Below are 21,233 nucleotides of genomic sequence, written 5' to 3'. Positions count from 1 at the left end.
CAGCGAGGCATTGCAAATAAATTGCAGCCCCTGAACCAACTGGTCCGTCAGCCCTGCAAAAGGCAGGTTGTACCCCCCGTCCAGGTCACGGTCTAGTAACTTAGCCCATTCAGTCAAAGTTTGTGACACAAGAGCAATAGTAAACACCGGTCTCAGTGCAGACCACGCCAGGGAGTACATATTGCAGGCCACCGACTTCGCCTTTCTATCCACTGCATCCTTAAAGGACGGGGGATCCTACACTGGAATCATGGCAGCTTTATTCAGTCTTGAGACCGGAGGGTCCACCGTAAGTTGCACAGTTCACTTTTTAGTAAGAGACCCCTCAAAAGGGTAGTGCATAGCAATCCGCTCAGGGACCCCATGGGGACGCTTGGGGCAGTCCCACTCTTTTTTGACCATATTGTCAAAATACGTGCCCTGCGGCCTCTGAGAGAGGGTCAGGTGGGGAAACATGTTCCGCAGAGTCCATGTCGCAGCAGGGGAACCCCGCAGAAATTTAAAAAAAAAACAACTTTTTTTGAACGTCCGACCGCGCTATAGCGCCCCCAAAATGTCAGGCACAAAGCACTGAAGACCTCCAGCAGCAGAGAGAGAGAGAGAGAACCCCCAGACTCACCACCCGCACCAGAGATGCACCAGAAGGCCCAGGATGTCTGTACAGCAGGTGTCTGCAGCGATCTGTGTCTGCATTAGGGAAAAAGGAGGGGCTCCAACGCCAAAACAATAGCCCCTAGTGACTCCAAAAACATGGCTGCCATTGATTTTCAATGGGGATCCACTGCAAAATGGCCACCGGGCTACACAAACATGGCTGCTGATCTTTTTAAGCACATGGGCTACAAGAAAATGGTGGCCCCGCCCAGCCTGCGGAGCTTATGGTGACCCTCCAGCCTCCTGGACGAAATCGACAGGATGGGGGGCCCTGGTGACAGGCGAGTCCCCCCCGCATGAACGATCGATCGATCGATCATCTGTCCAGTTGCCGTCAGCACACCCCCCCCCCCACCATCGGCATTGACTCCCGGTCCCAACCACCGGGGGTAGTTCAAGCGCCCCATAGCCCCAGTAAGTGATTGGAGGAGGGGGGACAGGGGGAGGATGACAGGACAGAGGGGAACCCAGGGGTCCGACTGTCCTAAGGAGGAGCCTGCATCCACCCCAAAAACCCACCAGGTGAGAGGGGGGAACAATTACTCACCATACCTGGAACAGGCGGGCACCATCTCCTGACAGAACCCCTCTCCACCGAAGTGGGGGGGCTGTCGGCCAATAGGAACGCTGTCTAGACCCGGTCGTATGCGACCTGGCGAGACGTTTAACTCGCAGGGCCAACCTAGTGTGGAGCTGGGGTCTGCGCGTGCTCGCTCATTGGCTGGGGTGACCACTGGATCTATATATCCAGCCCGTCGCCCAGATCCAGCTTAGCTGCTTGTAAATCTCACAGGAAAAAAATCCAGAGAAAAAAAACGAACTAGAAAAAAAAAAAAAAACTTTTGCCAGGACCAGAGATCCCAGCAAGGATCTAGGTCCTTACTACTGACTAGGCAGAATAAAACTGACATCCTATAGCAGAGAGGGGGAGTATACCTCCTGGGACTGCCCATAGGCGTAGTCAGAACTTTGTTCAGCCTAGTGTCCTACTAATGTAGGGGGCAGTATAACCCTACTGTTATGAAGAACAGAGACTGTGTCCGTCAATGAACGATCGAGAAATGGATTTTACAGTAAGTCAAAAATGTAATTTTCTCTTTCATTCATTGACAGACACAGCTCCTGATCTTCTTAACCATCGGGACGTCCCAAAGCAGTGTCAAACATGAGGGGTGGGAACAGCAATAAAAAACTCCCAAGGCTAAATCGTAGCCAACCAGGTAACAGGAGCTGAACCAGAACAACTGGAGCCCACCTATCAAACATTACACCTCCAAAGAGGAAACAAGCCCCCTAAGCAGCAGCATGCAAAACCTTGCGGCCAAAAGAGGCACCCGCAGATGCCAACACATGCACTTTATAAAGTTTTGTGAACGTGTGCACCGACAACCAAGTACCTGCCTTGCACATCTGCGTTACTGACGCCTGATGACGGAAGGCCCAAGAAGCACCAAGCGCTCGCTTAGAGCACGCCTTCACAGGGAAAGGATGAACCTGACCCATAATCAAATAGGCCTGATTCAGAGTCTGTCTGATCCATCTAGAAATAAGTTGAGATCCCAAGGTGGTAGTGGGGACTGCACTGGTGGAGTCAAATGTCAAACCCCCTGAAAAAAAAAAGTACGCACGAGGGAGCACATGGCCAAGGGTCATTGAAAGAAGACCACCAAGGCCGACACCTGGCCCTTAATGGTACTCAAGGCCAATTTCTACTCAACCCTCCGTTGAAGGAAAGTAAAGACCTGAGCCACCGAAAAAGAGCGAGGGTGAACACCAATCGACTCACACCAATCGACTCACACCCTGAAATGTATGCTTTCAATGAACGATGGTAGATCTTCCTAGAAGTAGACTTTCTAACTTTTAGTTAGTGTAGGAATCACCAATAGAGACAAACCTCTATCCTTCAGTACCTGGCTTTCAACAGCCAAGCCATCAAAGCCAGCGACTGTAAAGTAGGATGGAAGATTGGTCCTTGGGACACAGCAGATCCTTCCTGAGAGGTAGTCTCCTGGGGTGTCGGGGACCAGCTGCACCAGGTCAGCATACCAAGACTGGCGAGGCCAATCGGGGGCCACTAGAATGACTGGAATTCCTTCTGCCTCGATCCAAGAGTATCGGCAGAAGCTTGAGAGGAGGGAAGGCATAAAATCAGACGATACTGGTTTAAGGGGGTGCTGTCGGCCAGGAGGAACGCTGTGACTCAGGCCGAGACCAGTTTGTATGCGGGCTCGCAAAATGTTTAACACGCAGGCCAGCCCCTGAATGGCAGAGGTGATCAAATACCACCAAAAATAAAGCTCTATTTGTGGGGGAAAAAAAAACATCAATTTTATTTGGGTACAGCGTTGCACGACCACCCAACTGCCAGTTAAAATAAGGCAGTGCCGTATTGCAAAAAATAGCCTGGTCATTAGGGGGTTAAACCGGAGCTGAAGTGGTTCAAGATGCTTGATCCCAGTTGTTGACCTGACCATGCAAGTCTCCTGACCCCTCTGACACCTTTGGTTCAGACATTTCTGACTGTAACAATGCAGCAGTGCTGCCAACCCCACAAAGTAAAATTTACTGACAGGACGCCAAAATTTACCAATGGCATTTATTTTTTACCTGCAAAAATCATGAAATTTACTGAGACATTTTTTACTGACACTACAAAAAAGTACCTCCTTGGCAGGGAAGGCGATGCACGGGCCGGAATTGCCGCCAGGCACCGGCGATCACTCCCCGTGAAGAGAGAACACTGGTCTACTGTTGTAAACACAGCAGACCGTTGTCCTCTCAGGAATCGATGCAGAGCTCCTGTGTTGTTCCTACACAGGCGCAGGAAGATCAGTCTCAGGATGAGCTGTAGGAGAACCCATCTCAGCAGGAACAACCCACGCGCTACTGAGGGTTTACAACCAACCACAGTGAGATCACTATTACTGAAACTTACCACAGTGCTATTGGCCTCTACGTAGCTGAGCTCAGGAACAGAATTCTTTGCATAGATTGAAATGGTGACACCTCCACCTGTCTGATGCCAGTCATGCCGACATGGAACAACCTTTGTACCCTGAAAAAAAATATTGAACATGTTAGATTTTTTTTTTTACTTCACATATTAGTCACTGCCAGAAAGTTTTTTTCATTTAAAAATCATTTTAGTTCCAAAACTTCCAACTATTCTACATTTTCCAAAAGCAGATACCATGGAGGATAAAATAGTGGTAGTTCCAATTATTTTAGGTTACACGATATTCGTGTCACCGGTTTAGGAACCTCAAAATTCCTATTTTTTTGTTTACACTTTTTTAACCACTTTAATACTGGGCCCTGTTACCCCTTTCTCAGCTTTCAGCAGTGTTGCACTTTGAATGAGAGTTGCACGGTCATGCAACCCTGCACCCATATGAAATTTTTATCATTTTTTTCACACACAAATAGAGTTATTTTTTTTTTTGGTGGGGTTTATAAACCAATGGGTTTTTTGTTTTTTGCAAAATAAACACAAAAAAGTCCAAAAATGTTGGAAGAAAAATTTTGATTTTCTTTGGGTCTGTTAAATATTTTTGCAAATAAATTTAGGCCAAAATGTATTCTGCTATATTTCTTTGATTAAAATAACCGAAATGTGTGTTTTTAGCCTGTAGGAAAGTTATAGAATTCACAAACTATGGTATATATATATCTAAAAATCAATCAATCCTGATGTACTGATGGGGTCTCATTTCTTGAGGCCCAAAAATGACAGGACAGTACAAATACCCCCAAATGATTAGACAGTCCAAGGAATTTAGTATGGCATAGCTATTTTTGTGAAGTTGTAATTTTTTGTCATCTGATCTTCTGTGATTGGTCACAGCGATCACATAGTACTTGGCAGCGGCACACATCCGGTGCCAGATCACGCTGCAGCACAGCCCGTGGGGCACGGGCGAGACGCATCCTGGGCAGACATCATACGACGTTCACAGAGAACGACGAAATGTCCTGGTTAAAGTTTGAATTTTTGACTTTCCGTAAAATCCATTTCTCTGATGTTCAATGACGGGCACAGCTCCTGATATTCTTGACCACTGGGTTATACTGCCCCCTACGGGAGTAGGACACTAGGCAGGAAAAACCTTGACTACGCCCTATGGGGCAGTCACAGGGGGTATACTCCCACTCTATTACAAAATCTCCAGAGGATCAACATTTATTTTCCCCCAACTGTATCCTCTGTGTAGTATAAAGCTCCTTTCACACGATCGATCTGAGCAGGTCAGCCTGTCCATTTTTTTAGGCGGACCCGACTGGACCTTCTACTCCTCTCTATGGAATGGCGGATAAAAATGGATTTTTGTAAAATCTTACCGTAAAATCCTTTTCTCTTAGCTCATTGACAGACGTAGTCCTCGGTGATTCAACACCATCGGGTTATGCTGCCCTCTACAGGAGTAGGACTAGACAGGAAAGAAAACGTTCAGGCCACACCCTAGGGGCAGTCCCAGAGGGTATATCCTCTCACTTCCTGCTCTAGCAACTCAGTTATGTCACAAAGCAGTGTTTAGAGAATTTAACCCAACCCAACTTAAAAACAGAGGGGCGGGAACTACGTCTGTCAATGAGCTAAGAGAAAAGGATTTTACGGTAAGATTTTACAAAAATCCATTTTTCTCTATCGCTCATTGACAGACGTAGTCCTCGGTGATTCAACACCCTCGGGACGTCCCAAAGCAGTACCACAAATGAGGGGTGGGAAAAATGGAAATCAAATCCAATCTAGAAGGCCCAACCGGTGCCAACTAGAAGTTTACCATGCTCATCCTCAGTGATGAGACTCAACAGAAAATTTTCAACAGAAAAAAACCCTCGAGGTAGACCACCGGTCTCCTCAAATTGCGGCCTGCAAAACCTTGCGGCCAAATGAGGCATCCGCCGATGCCATCACATCAATCTTATAAAATTTTGTAAAGGTATGTACCGGCGACCAGGTGGTCGCCTTACATACCTGGACCACTGACGCCTGATGGCGATAGGCCCAGGAAGTACTGAGCGCTCGAGTGAAGTGCGCCCTAACAGGAAACGGAGGATTCCGACCCTTATTAGAATAAGCCTGTACCACCGTCTGACTGATCCATCTAGATATGGTCGCGGCAGACACAGGCAATCCCCTTCAAGGGCTATCCGTGATCACAAAAGTGAGTCCGTCTTACGAAAACCACTTTAGGAAGGAAGGATGGATTCGGAAGAAGAACCACCTTATCCCTATGAATCACCCGATCTGGGGAACGACAGGATAATGCGGCCAGTTCTGACACCCTGCGTACAGAAGTAATGGCCACCAAGAAGGCCACCTTCTGGGATAATGTAAGCAAGGGAATCTCCCTGATATCTTCAAAGAGAAGTTTCTGAAGAACCGACCAGACTAAATTAAGATCCCAAGCGGTAAGGGTGCGCGCACTGGCGGAGCCAGCTGTCGCACCCCCTGGATGAAATTCCGCACCAAGGAATGATTAGCCAAAGGTTTCTAAAAAGAAGATTGCTAACGCCGAAAACCTGACCCTTAATCGTGCTCAAGGATAGTTTCTGCTCAACCCCTTGTTGCAGACAGACCAAGATTCGGATCACCGAATAGGTATGTGGGGGAAATCCAAGAGATTCACACCACGCAATATAAGACTTCCATGTGCTGGAAGTCGCTTTCCTTGCTTTAACTGGAAGTAGGAATAACTGAAGCTGACACTCCCTAGTCCTTCAGTACCTGGGTCTCAATGGCCAGGCCATTAAGCCAGCGACTGTAAAGCAAGATGGAAGATCGGTCCCTGAGACCGCAAATCCTCCCTGAGAGGAAGTCTCCAAGGAGCGTCCGCGACTAGCCTCACCAAGTCGGCGTACCAGGCTCGACGAGGTCAGTCCGGAATTTCCAGAATAACTGGAATTCCCTCCACCTCTATCCTGCGAAGAAGTTCCCGCAGCAACTTGAGAGGATGGAAGGCATGCCGTAGCTGATAATGCCCCCACGGGGCGATTAGCGTTTCTGCTGCGTCCGCTAAAGGATCGCGGTGCGAGCTACAAACCTCCGCACCTTCCTGTTGAGCCAAGGTGCCAACAGATCCACATCCGGGATGTCCCAATGAAGGGACAGCTAGTGAAAAACCTCTGGATGAAGAGGCCATATGCGATTGGATCCTAATCGGGCTGCTCTAGAGCTGCTCGATCCAGTAAATCAGACAAAATCTGATCGCTCTCAGTTCCGATACACTATTGGTAATCTGGATACTATCGGAAGAAATGACTTCCCCTGGTTGAGCATCGGAGACTTCCTGGTCCGCTCGCTCAACCAGATCCGATTGTCCAGGGAATCGGAATTCTGATTCCAAAAAAAGAATCTCCTTCAGGAGAATTCGGGTATGAGACTGGGTATACGGTACTGCCTCTAAGAAGGCCACCATCAGTCCCAGCCAATTGACGGACAGCAACATCCGAATCGTTGACTGAACCTTCTGGAGTTTCTCCGCAAGGAGAAACTCTCTTGCCCAGGATGTATCCAACCTTAGGCCCAGATAGTTCAGTCTCCTGGTGGGAACCAGGGATGATCTTTGGGAAAGCGAAAAAACGCTGATGTCCTGCGATGATGGGGATATAAAGATAGGCCTCCTAAATGTCTATGGACGCCAGGAAATCCCCCTGATGCAGGGAGGCCACCACTGTACGGATGGACTCTATTTCTTCCCAAGTCCAGATTTGGACGCACCTTGCCCTCTTTCCTGGGCATTGTGAATAGGTTCGAATAGAACCCCTGAAACCGTTCAATGTTAGAAGGGAAGAATCGCACCGGTGGAAGAGAGAGAGACAGAGAGAGACAGAGAGAGAGACACAGAGACAGAGAGACAGAGACAGAGACAGAGACAGAGAGAGAGAGACAGAGAGAGAGACAGAGAGAGAGACAGAGAGAGAGACAGAGAGAGAGACAGAGAGAGAGACCAAAATGGCGGCCTCGTGTCTACCAGACAATGGCGGCGGCCTGCACAGAATAGCGGCATGTCTGCAGAAGGATCTCGGCCTCACAACCCTTCACCCTCATGGTGGTCAGCGTGGTCGGAGGTACCGGACCCTGGCGGGCCGTATGCGGTCCGTGGCCGTCGGGAGGCATCTGCTAGCTGGAGGAATGATCTGGGATGCAGTATACATGTATAGACATCGCCCTGTGGCTACTGACAGGTAGGATACTTTATACTATCACAGTAAAGTTCTAGTACTGCCACTGACTACAATCATTTTCACATCTTTACAATTAGATTGTCAGCTCCCAAACCAAGCCTCCTGGCTTCTTGTACACAAAAATCACACTCAATTAGGGGGATCTGTGACATGTTATAGGATAGAGGGGAACCCATCCTTACCATTACAGAGAGGGGCCCGCGTTCACCACAAGACCCGTCAGGGGGAACATACTACTCACCATACCGGAACCAGGCGGGCGCCAACTCCTGACAGTACCCCTCTCCACCGAGGTAGGAGAGCTGTTGACCAATACGGACGCCGTGACTCATGGTCTTTGGCGTTTCAGCGAGACGTTTAACTCGCAGGGTCAGTCCCCGTCCAGTGGGACTATGTCGCGGCCGACCCAGTGCGGAGCTATGGCCTGCACGCGCTCGTAGGCTGAACTGGGGTGACCACTGGATCTCAACATCCAGCCCGTCGCCCAGTTCAGCTTTCTTGCTTGAAGATCTCACAGGAACACTGGAGAAAAAAAGCTGTCTAAAAAATCTTTTCTAAGAAAAAAATCCTGCCAGGACCGAAGATCCCAGCAAGGTATCTAGGTCCTTACTCCTAACTAGACAGAAAAAAACTGATTTGCTAGAGCAGGAAGTGAGAGGATATACCCTCTGGGACTGCCCCTAGGGTGTGGCCTGAACGTTTTCTTTCCTGTCTAGTCCTACTCCTGTAGAGGGCAGCATAACCCGAGGGTGTTGAATCACCGAGGACTACGTCTGTCAATGAGCGATAGAGAAAAACAGTCTACCTTCAACTTGATCCGCTAAAAACCAATGGAAGGGGATTTGTTCCCCTCCTTATGGGTGGATCGGATAGCAGTCGGATGTAAAATGAACAGCCCATAGAGCAGAGCGGAGCAAACACAGGCCTGTCATCTTCCCACTCCGCTCAGTAGGGGGGAATCAGCAGACAGATTCCCCTGCTGGGCAAGTGGATTTCACCGCGTGTGTAAGGGGCCTAACAAGTATAAGATTCATGGATACAGTGGCGCTTTCATAAGCACTATGAATTTCTGCAGCCAATAATTATGTTTCCAAATAAACAAAGAGACATTGAAACAGATTTTCTTCAACCTTTAAACTTACATCGTTCTTTTTAATCCACAAATGTGAGCCACTCGAGCACCCTGCCTGCGATAAAAACGTATTAAAATCTGACGTTTTCCTCTTGCAGCAGCTCCAATATTTCATCCTAAGAAATTTCAAGAAAAAAAAAAAAAAATGTAACTAATTAGCAAAAGATATACATTTTCCTTTTTGCTTTATCTCACAGAACCTAGATATAACTTAGGCAGTGCAATTAAAAATATTTTTTTAGTTAAAAGGTGGAACCTGGTAAATCAACTGTCAGGGACACACTAACAGTAAGATTGTTCTACCATAATTCCCAAAAGTGTTTCTGTCCACCTGGGAGTTTTCGGTGTTACTGCCCCCACCCAGTTACAACTGCCACAAAGTAAGCGAGATGAATATCAAACAGCTAGTGAGGGTGCCAATAACCGCTACAACAGGTATGACGACTGAGGGACTTGGCACAGAGGTTCCACCGATCAAGTTCTAAGCAATATAAGAAAATTGTTGGTAGTTTAACTCTTAGCATCTACCAATACATGAGAAAGGAGGGAATGCCTTTTTCCAATGGAGACCATGCAAATGCAATTTAAATGAGATGTACAGCTAAAGCTCGTTTGGCGGTACATCTCCTAAGGGTCACAGGAGTGCAGATCGTATTACACTCCTGTGATCTGTTTTCAGCAGAGAGCGGGCTGAAGTCTGCTCTCTGCTGACATCACGGATGTCAGTCTAGGCACCGCGTCATCACGACCACATATGTCAGGATCCGCCAGGTGCCTGGACCAACACCCATCTCAGCGGGCCACTGAGAGCCTGAGCCGGCCGCACTCCGCCCCTCCACAGCTCAGCGCTCCAATGAGAGAGGAGGAAGCAGAGCAGAAAGCTACTGACTGTCTCTGCTCGGAGAGCTGTCAGAACTGAGTGATAGGCGGTGTTCAATCGCTCGGTTCTCAGTGTAGAAGCGCCAGGGGACAGATGCAGCATCGGACCAATGCCGCATCCACCTAGACAAGATTTTAAAATTCTAAAAAAAAAAAAAAAAAACAACACCTAAGACCATATTTCTCTTTTAAGGGGCCCAAATGACCCATTTACCAACTCACAGTATGGGCTCTTTCACACGGTCTGCCTCCGTAGGTGGATCCGTGCTGCTCAGCGGGGATCGATCCGCGATCCCCACTAAGCCGGCGGATGACAGCTCCGTCTCCACTTGCAGTGCGGAGAGGGAGGTGTCACAGCCCCCGCTGTTCTCTATTGGGAATCGGATGAGAGCGGACCGCCTGTCCGCTCTCATCCGATCCGATCCCCAGGACGGATGGAAAATAGGGTTTCCATCCGTCCGGATTTCACGGACAGGATCGGATGCGGATGGCAGCGGACATGTCACCGCTGACATCCGCTGCTCCATAGGGCATCCGATCAGATCCGCCTAAAAAAACAGACAGGCGGATCTGATCGGACCGCCCGTGTGAAAGAGCCCTAAGGAGGAGCAAGTTACCAAAAACAGAGTGACAGTAGAAGACAATCAGGCTGTCTCCCGCCCCTTCCTGCATCTTTCAAAGCACATTACGTGATGCCTAAGGGAATACAGGACAGGCATCATGGATCAAGGCAGGGCAAAAAAAAAATCTGTGCCCATCGCCAACAAGTTGCGCCCCCCCCCCAATCATTACACAGCTCAGCTGCAATCTCACAGGGGAAAGCAAGAAATGATTTCCATCACTAACTGATGCAGCTGCTGTGTAGCATCAGCTGCATACAGTAAAGCAGCACTGTGTTCCAGCAGCCACATGAGCAACTTTTTGACTTCTACTGGAACTGAATCGAGTGGACTTAAAAATACTTCTCGATTCAGGAATAGCCCTGTTTAATACATACAAGACTTCCTTTAATTAGTGGAGATGGAAATTGTGACGTCTGCCCACTTCTCCATCTTGGCCAATCGGAGAAAGCCTTATATTTGATAAAAACACAAAGCTTCTTCTGAATGGTGGAGAAGTATTCAGGCCAGCTCAGAGCTGCTTACTGTATGTAACTGATACTACTGCAAGGCTTCTCCTAAATGAAGAAGCAGTCAGGCCAGCTCAGTGTTGCTTACTGTATGTAGCTGATGCTACTTATAATTATAAGGCCTCTCTCAAATGACAGAGAAGCACATGGTCCGGCTCAGTGCCGCCTACTGTATGTAGGTAATGCTACTACAGTGTAGTACAGCACATACAGAGGAAATGTTAAAATTAGAACTAGTTAATTTGGGCCAGCTTGGCTAAAACAGGCTTAAAGGGTAAGTTCACCGTTACAGAAAAGGTGAACTTACACTGGACCCGCCACTCTGCTATACAGGAGCCCTGCGATCACCTGCTGTGAGACACTAGAACGCCTCTTTACCGGTCTGGGAATTTGAAATCCTCCTGGCTTTCGCTCCTCTTCCCCAGTGCTGACAGGACGGGCAAGGCGGGTTCTGATTGGTCAGCACCGTCCATGTGGCAGCGCCGGCCAATTAGAGTGCCTCCTAGCTGTACACGCTGAGAGGTACAGATAGGAGATTAGGCCGTGGGGATTTTAAATCCTCAGACTGGTGAATCGGCGACCCGGTGTCTCACAGCAGGTGATTGTGGGACTCCTGTATAGCGGGATCAGGGAGAAGGTCAGAAAGACAAACACATAATGAGCTAGTATGCATCGCATACTAGCTCATTATGAAATACTTACCTTAGAACGAGCCCCCGCCGTGCCGCCCGCTTACCTGTATAACGGGCGACATGTCCAGTCGCCCGTCTTCCGGGATCGCGGCATCCGGTCATCTGATTGGCCAGAGCCACAGTGACGTCAATCCCGCGCACGCGCGCGGGAGCCAACGGTCAAGGCACGGAGTTCTGAAGGACCGGCACCAGCGGCCGTTCCTTCAGAGCGCATGCGCCAGTGACATCACTGGCTGCATGTAAGGTAAATATCTCCTAAACGGTACATGTTTAGGAAATATTTACAGTACCTATAGGTAAGCCTTATCATAGGATCACCTATAGGTACAAGTGTCAGAGGAGGGTTTACTTCCTCTTCTTTAAGTTCACTTTACAGATTCTCTGTAAAGGTGAATTTACACTTTAAATGATAAATATTATGATAAATGATAAAAACACACAATAATTACAAATACCCTTCATGGAAGATTGGCACTCCAGCGTGATACTGACATACTTCTTCATTACTCTGTGGTCCATTAAATGTCTGAGGGGAGAAAATCAGATTAAATGCTGGTAGAGACATCTTTGACATAATAAAAAGGTGTGATTGTGTGCAGCATAAAAGGGACAGGACTGGATAGAAGCTGTACAAGGGAAGGTGAAATCATTGGATGGAAGAGGGAGATGGCAGACATATGTAGATCTAACATGGTATAAAAAAGCTATAATTAAGAAGTCTGTTTGTACCTTTGTGCAGCCACCATTTTTACAGGAAGTTCCAATTTTGATCTCTCCTGTGTCCTCATCTAAATAATAAAAAGAACAGCAAGTGGCATTAGTATATTTTTAATGAAAGAAAACCATCTGGTTAGAATAATCCCTGCATCACTATACGTGTTAGGGCTCTAGGAAACATTGAGATTTGCATGCACCATGTCTCAGGATTTACTGATCATTTCCACCTGTAGTTTGGTAGGTTCAGCATGTCAGTTTGAACGGCCCAGGTTTCCCAGGTTTGTGATAGGTTTACTTTAAAGAAGTTAAATAGTTAAAATACACAGACAAGCGCTTTTCAACTACTTTAGCTCCGGAAGGTTTTACCTCCTTCATGATGATGGCATTTTTTTTGCTATTTGGCACTGCACTACTTTAAATGGCAAGTGCACGGTCATGCAACGCTGTACCCAAATAAAAATTTATATCATATTTTTCACACAAATAGAGCTTTCTTTTGGTGGTATTTGGTTACCACTGGGTTATTTTATTCATTTTTTTATATATAAAAACGAAAAAAAGACGGAACATTTTGACATTTTGGAAAAAAAAAAAAAATAAATTATAATTTCTTCATTAATTTAGGCCAAAATGTATTCGGCTATGTCTTCGGGAAAAAAATCCCAATAAGTGTATATTAATTTGTTTGTGCAAAAGTTATAGTGTCTACAAAACTATGATACATATAGTGAATATTTTATTATTTTTTATACTAGTAATAGTGGTGATCAGCGACTTCTAGTGAGTGTGGGGCAATCTGACACTGGGTAGGAACTGACACAGACATCTCTAGTGACACTACTATAGTGATCATTGCTAATACTGAACACGATCACTGTACTAATAACACTGGCTGGGAAAGGGTTAACATCTAGAGGGCAATGAAAGGGTTAACTGTGTGCCTAACAAGAGTAATGTGTGCTGCTTTTACCAATAGAGGCGACTGATTTTTCTCCTTGCTTTGAAGGGAGAAAAAAAAAAAAACAGCCACATTGCTGCTCCCTATACAGAGCCCTATGTTTTTAGTAAACACAGGGCTCTGTGCTGTGATTCTCTATGCCAATCAGCAGGTCCCGGTCATTAATCATTGGCTGAGACCTGCTGACCTACAGGCAGTGGAGCAGCCTGTCTGCAGTATTTATACTGTGGGTGGGCCTTAAGCGGTTCAAATAGAAAATTCAGTATTCGCTGTAATATTGGGGTTTTTGACTTACCGTAAAATCCATTTCTCTGATGTTCATTGATGGACACAGCTCCTGATCTTCTTAACCACTGGGTTATGCTGCCCCCTACAGGAGTAGGACACTAGGCAAAAAAAGAACTTGACTACACCTATGGGCAGTCCCAGGAGGTTTACTCCCCCGCTCTGCTATAGGTACTCCCGTTTTGTTACAAGCAGAGTCTGAAGTAATACAACTCCATAGAGGGGCGGGTGCTGTGTCCATCAATGAACATCAGAGAAATGGATTTTACATTATTATACAGGATTTATATAGCGCCAACAGTTTGCGCAGCGCTTTACAATGTGAGGGAAGACAATACAGTTACAATACAATTCAATACAGGAGGAATTAGAGGGCCCTGCTCGTTAGAGCTTACAATTTTTACAATAAGTCAAAAATCCAATTTTCTCTTCCGTTAATTGACGGACACACCTCCCGATCTTCTTAACCATTGGGACGTCCTAAAGCAGTAGGGATGTTTTGGACGTTCCCACTCTTTTACGACAAATCTGTCAAAACAGGAAGGAAACAAACACCTTTTTCGCTCTAGATGGCTTGCGAGTGCCAAAGGGAACCGGTGCCTCCACCGCAGGCTACAGGGCTGGAGGAATAATCCTCACTATCTGAGAACTCAGGATGCATGGCCGCAGACCCCTCAGGGCGGGTACAGTCCGTGGCAGCCAGATCAGATTCAGAATCTGAGGAGACAGATGAAGTAGGGAAAGGCCGGGGGCATTTTTTACTACCCTGCCACCAAAAAGCCACCTCCACCAGGGACACAATGGATGGTAGGGACCCGGAGGACCCGTAGGCTCTGAGAGAGGGTTCAGATAGGGAAATGTGCTCCAAGGACTCCATGAGGAATAAGGGTACCCCACAAAAGTGCAAAAAAGACACTGCGAAGGGACACCCCCCCCACCGCGCTGGTAACACCACCCGGTCGCGAGGCACAGAGCACCCGTCGTTCCTGCAGCAGAGAGAGGGAGAGGACCTCACCAGACCTACCACCCCACCAGGATTAAAACACTCCACGTATGGCATCCAGGAAGGAGAGAGGCCCAGGAGTCAGCACCAGGGGATAAAGAGGGGCTGCCACAGCTAAAATGGCCTCTCAGAGGGCTCCACAGTAATGGTTTCCATTCATTTCAATGCCGGACTAAAGCAAAATGGCTGCCCCGGCTACACAAACATGGTCACCAGCCTATACAGAAAATAGGCTACAACAAAATGGCGGCTCCCAAGAACCCAGGAGGGATCCCTAAGCCCAGACAAGACATAAAGCAAGAAGGGGGGCCGTGGCAGTAGCCCCCCACCAGGTAAACCCCCCCCCCCCCACAGCCGATCAGCCAGTCGCTGGCGGCGCACCCCCCCCCCCCCCAATCGCTAGTACAGCACCCTGCCCCAGGAGGTAGCCCAACCACCATACAATCCCAGTATAGGCAGAGGAGGGGGGGGGGCACAGAGGGGGAGATAGATGACCCACAGGACCATAACATTCAGGGGGGGGGGGGGGGGGCTAACGGGAAGGAGGAGAACCCGGGGGTGTGGCCCGCATTCATCCCAAAACCCTCCAAGAGGAAGGGGGGATATCTACTCACCATACCAGGAACCAGGCGGCCACCGCTCCAGACAGAACCTTTTCGCCATCGAAATGGGGTAGGGGGCCTGTCAGCCAGGAGGAGCACTGCAAAGCAGGCCGAGACCCGGTTGTATGCGACCCCACGAGGCGTTTAACTCACAGGCCAGGCCCCACCCGGTGGGGCTATGTCGCGGCCGAACTTGCGGAAAGCTGAGGTCTGCGCGTGCTCGCTGGCCAGACTAGGACCACTGAGTCTAGATTATCCAGCCCCTCACCAAGTTCGGCAATTGATTGTAGATCTCGCAGGAAAACACCAGGAGAAAAAAAAAATCTATCTAAGAAAAAATTGCTAGGACCAGAGATCCCAGCAAGGAACTAGGTCCTTACTCCTGACTAGGCAGAAAAAATCCTATAACAGAGAGAGGGAGTAAACCTCCTGGGACTGCCCATAGGCGTAGTCAAGTTATTTTTCTGCCCAGTGTCCTACTCCTGTAAGGGGCAGTATAAACCAATGGTTAAGAAGATCAGCAGCTTTGTCCGTCAATGAACGAAAAAGAAATACTAATTTTGCTGCAATATTCAGCTTTCAACCATGAGCTGTCACAAGCAGCAACACTAGATGTCACCAGTCTTCTAGGTTAAATGACATTTAATTCACTTCCTCTGAGCTCTACTGCATTGAACAACGCTCAGGCATCATTATATGAGTGCTGTGCAGAAGTAAAGATTACCAATGTCGCCAAAAGAGAGAGAAGCCCTGACATCACTCGACCAGCCAGTAGTGATGTGAAGGTCGGCAGGAGAAACCACTGACCACTTCCTGAAATGTTAATTTCCTAAATCACTTCAGTTCAGGATTTCTCTACAGGCGGCTGACATTTAGCAGCATGGAATGAAAGTCATTTTAAAAACTGCAGATCTGCTAAAGATCAGAACAAATAGAAACACACAGGAGCAGTACTGGAAAATAAAAAGCTGGGTCGTAATCCAGACTGTCATTCAGCCTTATTTACATCAATAAAACAGTCCATTGCTCCATGCTCATGTCTGTCAGCTCGGCTTGTCGTGGTCAGCCCAGTGCAGCAACGGATTAAGCTGAAGAACGTCTGGAAAGAATGTATTTTTCCATCTCTTTTTTTCAGACCAGTAATCATATCCTGTTGCTTTTTATAGGCACATAAGCAGCAAGGTCGATGTAACAGCACCGTGTTCAGCAACAAAAGACAATATGTCCTACTGTGCTAGCCAAGCAGCGAGGCAGGCACATAGAAATATGTCAGCCATAGCGGAGATAATAAACTGACATTTTGAGGCCAAAGCCCACTTGTCTAGAAAAAAAAAGCATTGTAAAAATATGTTCAGGTGGCAAGCTCCAGTTTTGGTGAACCAGTGATAAGCCAAGCTGCCATGGTTTCCCCCCCCAAATAATTCAAAACATCAAGATTGCATGGGAGCACTCTGTCCCTGTATTTCCAGCATAATAGTAAATCACCAATCTTCTGTGTGCATTAAAGAGGAAATAAAAGTTCCCCCTTTTTTTTTCTGACCTGCAAAAGCAAAGGCATAATGTGCTAGTATGCATCATGCATACTAGCACATTAGGTGAAACTTACCTGCAAACAAAGCCCTCGTCACCGCTGGAGGCCGCATCCATCTTCACTCGTCTTTCTTGCGGGTCCCTGGACTCCGGCCGTGTGACTGGCCGGAACCGCATGACGTCACTCCCAAGCATGCGCCCAGGAGCCGTTGGTCACAGCACAGGGCTCTGAAGAAACGGCACAGGTGGCTCTTCCTTCAGAGAGCATGCACCGATGAGGTCATCGGCTGCACATATAGTAAATAGATATTTACAGTACCTATAGGCAAGCCTTATTATAGGCTTACCAATAGGTACAAACAATAAATGGAAGTTTAACTCCACTTTAAAGATGAGCATAAAAAAAAAAAAAAAAAAAACAAAAAAAAAAAAAAAAAACACGTGATCAGCTGTGTTCAATTACAGGAGATCACATGTAAACAATTGCCAGTTATCTTCATTTTCTTTCCAAAATTGAGCTCTGGCATTAAACTTGACTCGTGTTTGAAGAAAAATACTGACCATGACCCTAAAAACTCCATCCCTACAGTCAAGCACAGAGGTGGAAACAGTATGCTTTGGGGCTGTTTTTCTGCTAAAAGGTACAGGCCGACCACCGTGTGAATGGACTCCATTCTGAACTTCTGCACCCACACAAAGCAGTTCAGCGCCTTGAGGTCAAGCATTGGACACACCTTGTCTTCCTTCCTGGGAACTGTAAACAGGTTTGAATAAAAACCCTGAAAAACTTTTGAAGTTGGAACCGGAACAATCACCCCTTGAAGTAACAGGTCTTGTACAGCCCCAAACAGACCCTTGTAAGTGGTCCGGGGACAGGCGCAAGTTGGAAGGAAAGAACCTTGCCGGGGGACAAGAGCGAAACTCGATCTTGTAGCCGGCCCGATTGACTTTGTCGACCCACTTGTCTTGTACCAGGGAAGTCCACGGGTCCGGGAACCAGCAAAGACGTCCCGTGGAAGGGAAAGAAAATACCTTTGCCGCTTTGGATGGCTTGTGAGTGCCAAAGAGAACCTGCGCCTCCGTCGCAGCTGCGTCCTCCATCTTCAAGGTCTCACGCACAGATACAATCAGTGCTTCCACCAGCGCCTTTTCGTGCGCGGTTGCAGATGTGGAGGAATCATCCTCACTATCAGAAGATTCCGGGAGTGTGGTTGCAGACTCAGCAGGGTGACCCACGTCCGCGGCGGCCGAATCAGATTCAGGATCTGATGAGGTAGGGGAAGGCAGGGGGCGCTTTTTGCTAGCCCGTCGCCCTAAAGTCACTTCCATCCAGGACATAAAGGACTCTCCAGGACCACCATCACTGCATCGAAGAAGGGTTGGGACCCGGAGGGCCCCGCAGCCTCAGAGGTGATCAGGTGGGGAGATGTGCTCTAAAGACTCCATGAGTCACCAAGGAGACCCCACAAAAAAAAAGTGTATAACACCGCAAAGCCAAAACCCCAACCCCGCTGGCAGCACCACCTGGTCGCCAGGCACAAGCACTGAGCGATCCTCAGCAGAGGGGGAGAGAACCCCGCCAGACTCCCTACCCAGCAGAAACAGGCACCTGCAGCCACCAGGATAATCTGCACTCCACGTGCGGTGATCAGGAAGTGAAAAGATCCAGGAGTCAGCACCAGGGGACGAGGAGGGGCTCCCACCACTGAAATTGCAGCCCACAGGGCTCCACTGTCATGGCACCCACTATTTTCAATGGCAAACCACCTCAAAATGGCTCCCGGACTGCACACACATGGCCGCCGTGCATAGAAGCACACAGGCTACAGCAAAATGACAGCCCCGCGCAGCATAACAAGGATTCCAGGGACCCAGGAGGGATCCCAAGGCCTCAAGGACAGACCCCCCCCCGCATAGCCAATCATCCAGTCCCCAGCGGCGCACCCGCCCCAGCCCCCATCGCCAGCAAAGGGCCCTGATCCCTGATCCCATCCCAGGAGGTGGACCAGAACACCCACACAGCCCCAGCATATGTGGACGGGGGTAGGAAGGATGAGGGACAGATGAAAGGGGGGTGCCTGACGGGAAAGAGGGGAACCCGGGGGTCCAACCATCCCGAGGAGGGTCCCACATCCACCCCAAAACCCTCCAGGGGGAGAGGAGGGACAGCTACTCACCATACCAGAAACCAGGTAGGCACTGCTCCAGACAGAACCCATCGCCTTCAAAATGGGGGGCTGTCGGCCATGAGGAACACTGCGACTCGGCCCGAGACCGGGTCGTATGCGACCTCACGAGGCGTTTAGTTTGCAGGCCTGCCCCCGTCCGGTGGGGCTATGTCGCGGCCGACCTAGAGCAGAGCTGAGGCCTGTGCGGGCTCACAGGCCTGACTGGGGTGACCACTGGGTCTAGATTATCCAGCCCGTCACCCAGTCCAGCAGTTGATTGTAGATCTCACAAAAAAAAAAACAACAGGATAAAAAAAGTTCTAGCAAAAAAGAAAAAAAATTGCAAGGACCAGAGATCCCAGCAAGGAACTAGGTCCCTACTCCTGACTAGGCATAAAAAACTAAGTACCTATAGCAGAGAGAGGGAGTATACCCCCTGGGACTGCCCATAGGCGTAGCCAGATTATTTTTCTGCCTAGTGTCCTACTCCTGTAGGGGGGCAGTATAACCCAATGGTTATGAAGATCAGGAGCTGTGTCCGTCAATGAACGAAAGAGAAACTTATTTTACTCACTGAACTGAAACTCAATTTATAACATTTGTATTGTTTATTTTTTCTGGATTTTTGGTTGACTATCTGTCTCTATCATTTAAAATACACCTGGGATAAAGATGATAGACCATTAATTTCTTTGTAAGTGGACAAATGTACATAATCTGTAGGGGATCAAATAAATATTTTCCCCACTATAGGTGGGGAAGCAGTTCCAAATTAGAAAATCAGTTAGAGTTCAAAATATCTGCAACGCTTCATGACCTGTGACCACGCCGACAGCTTTGCACTGTGGATGCCAACATCTTGACAGCATTTTCACTAAAAAAAAAAAAAAAAAAAAAAAAAAAAAAAAACTTTGCTGACTGACCTTACCTGCATTGCCACTACTAATCTAGAGAATCTTGACCCCCAAATAGAGCACCAGCAGACCTTCAATTTTAATTGACATGTATGAGATTTTTATTTTTACATCCACCCTGCCTCTAATGGCTCAGTAGTTTTCTGTAGCAGACCAACTCAAGAGTATTCCATAACTTTTTAACAGCGTGCACGTTTTCTTTTTTGACTGCAAGCCTGCTATAAAGCGGAACTAAAAAGATAACAGTCCTTCCCTGACATCTGCTTCTGAGTGGTGGTCTTCAGATATCTGGCAGCAGTGGATGATGTCAATCCTGCACATAGGAGCTAGTCATCCCGGCAGGGACCAGTCCGGCACTGTAAGCTGAGCACAGCTTCACCGGAGAGGACAGTGAGCAGGCAGGTAGCATCATTTTCTTGCAGAAGAAACAATGTATGTCTCTTCTGCATTAGAATCCTGCCTGCCAGCTGTTTGTTACAGTTATGCTTTAAAGCAAAAGTTCCTGCTGTAAACATAACTGGATAACCTTTCGTTTCAATGGAAAAGCGTTTTTTTAGAACACCACTCACAAGATGTCATTCTAAAATGCATGCACTGAACCAGCAGATTTTACCAGAAGGGGGCATTACAAATAGTAATCAGGAATTGCAGCAAGAAATCTTAACATTGATTTAGATGGGAATCCGATCTGAGCCCAAATACGAAAAGATTATCCAGATGATAAAAGCTCCTTTCAGCCTTTTAAGACTATCGAGGTACAGTGGTCTTTAGAAACGTCATACCTGCTTCGGTCTTACTGTCGTTGGAGCAAAGTTTCAGTTTATCCAGTGCTTGCTTCAAAGACGCTGATACCCTCAGCTCAAACCGTGTCAAAGGCTCATCTGGGCTGTAAAGACATTACAAATAAGGAGCGTAACAAGGGAGCCAGAAACAGATTACCATGTTCAACATTAGACAGAAACAGTCAGCGACTTACCAACACAGTTATATACAGGCGTGTGTACTCCAGTGATAAGTAAACTGATAACAGACATTTCCAAGGAACATAAAAGCAATATGCAGCTATCTATACCTTCTAGAAAGATGTGACAGTGTGCATAGCACAACATACTCCATGCATCTTCAGATAGGCACCGAATGGAAATTTTGGCGCCGAACCCAAAAATGCAGGATGCACTTGGTTGAAAACTGAAAATGACAGAAAAGTGGGAGTAAACTTCCATGCGTGAATTTTACCTATAGATAAGCCTATAATAAGGCTTACCTATCAAGATCCAATCCACCGAGAAGGAGCGAGGATGAACCGTAAGAGACTCCCACCATGCAGTTTTTTTATGGATGTATGAAGGGGACTAATTGTGCTTTTAATCTCCTTTTTA

At 47.6% G+C, this 21,233-nt stretch overlaps 1 protein-coding gene across 1 annotated transcript in view; it reads right to left on the bottom strand.

Annotated features, from left to right (window-relative positions):
• CHORDC1 (cysteine and histidine rich domain containing 1) overlaps window positions 1-21,233 on the bottom strand; it is a 75,489-nt gene that overhangs the window by 25,118 nt on the left and 29,138 nt on the right. The window contains exons 5-9 of the mRNA XM_082247318.1: window positions 20,637-20,740; window positions 12,407-12,465; window positions 12,133-12,203; window positions 8,988-9,093; window positions 3,593-3,712 (exon numbers count right to left, since the gene is read on the bottom strand). Of these exons, the coding sequence (XP_082103444.1) occupies window positions 3,593-3,712; window positions 8,988-9,093; window positions 12,133-12,203; window positions 12,407-12,465; window positions 20,637-20,740 (460 nt within the window). The remainder of the gene's footprint in view (window positions 1-3,592; window positions 3,713-8,987; window positions 9,094-12,132; window positions 12,204-12,406; window positions 12,466-20,636; window positions 20,741-21,233) is intronic.

The sequence above is a fragment of the Pelophylax lessonae genome, assembly GCF_965119305.1.
Source record: "Pelophylax lessonae genome assembly, chromosome: 2".
NCBI lineage: Eukaryota > Metazoa > Chordata > Amphibia > Anura > Ranidae > Pelophylax > Pelophylax lessonae.
This window is presented reverse-complemented; position numbering and strand designations above follow the sequence as displayed.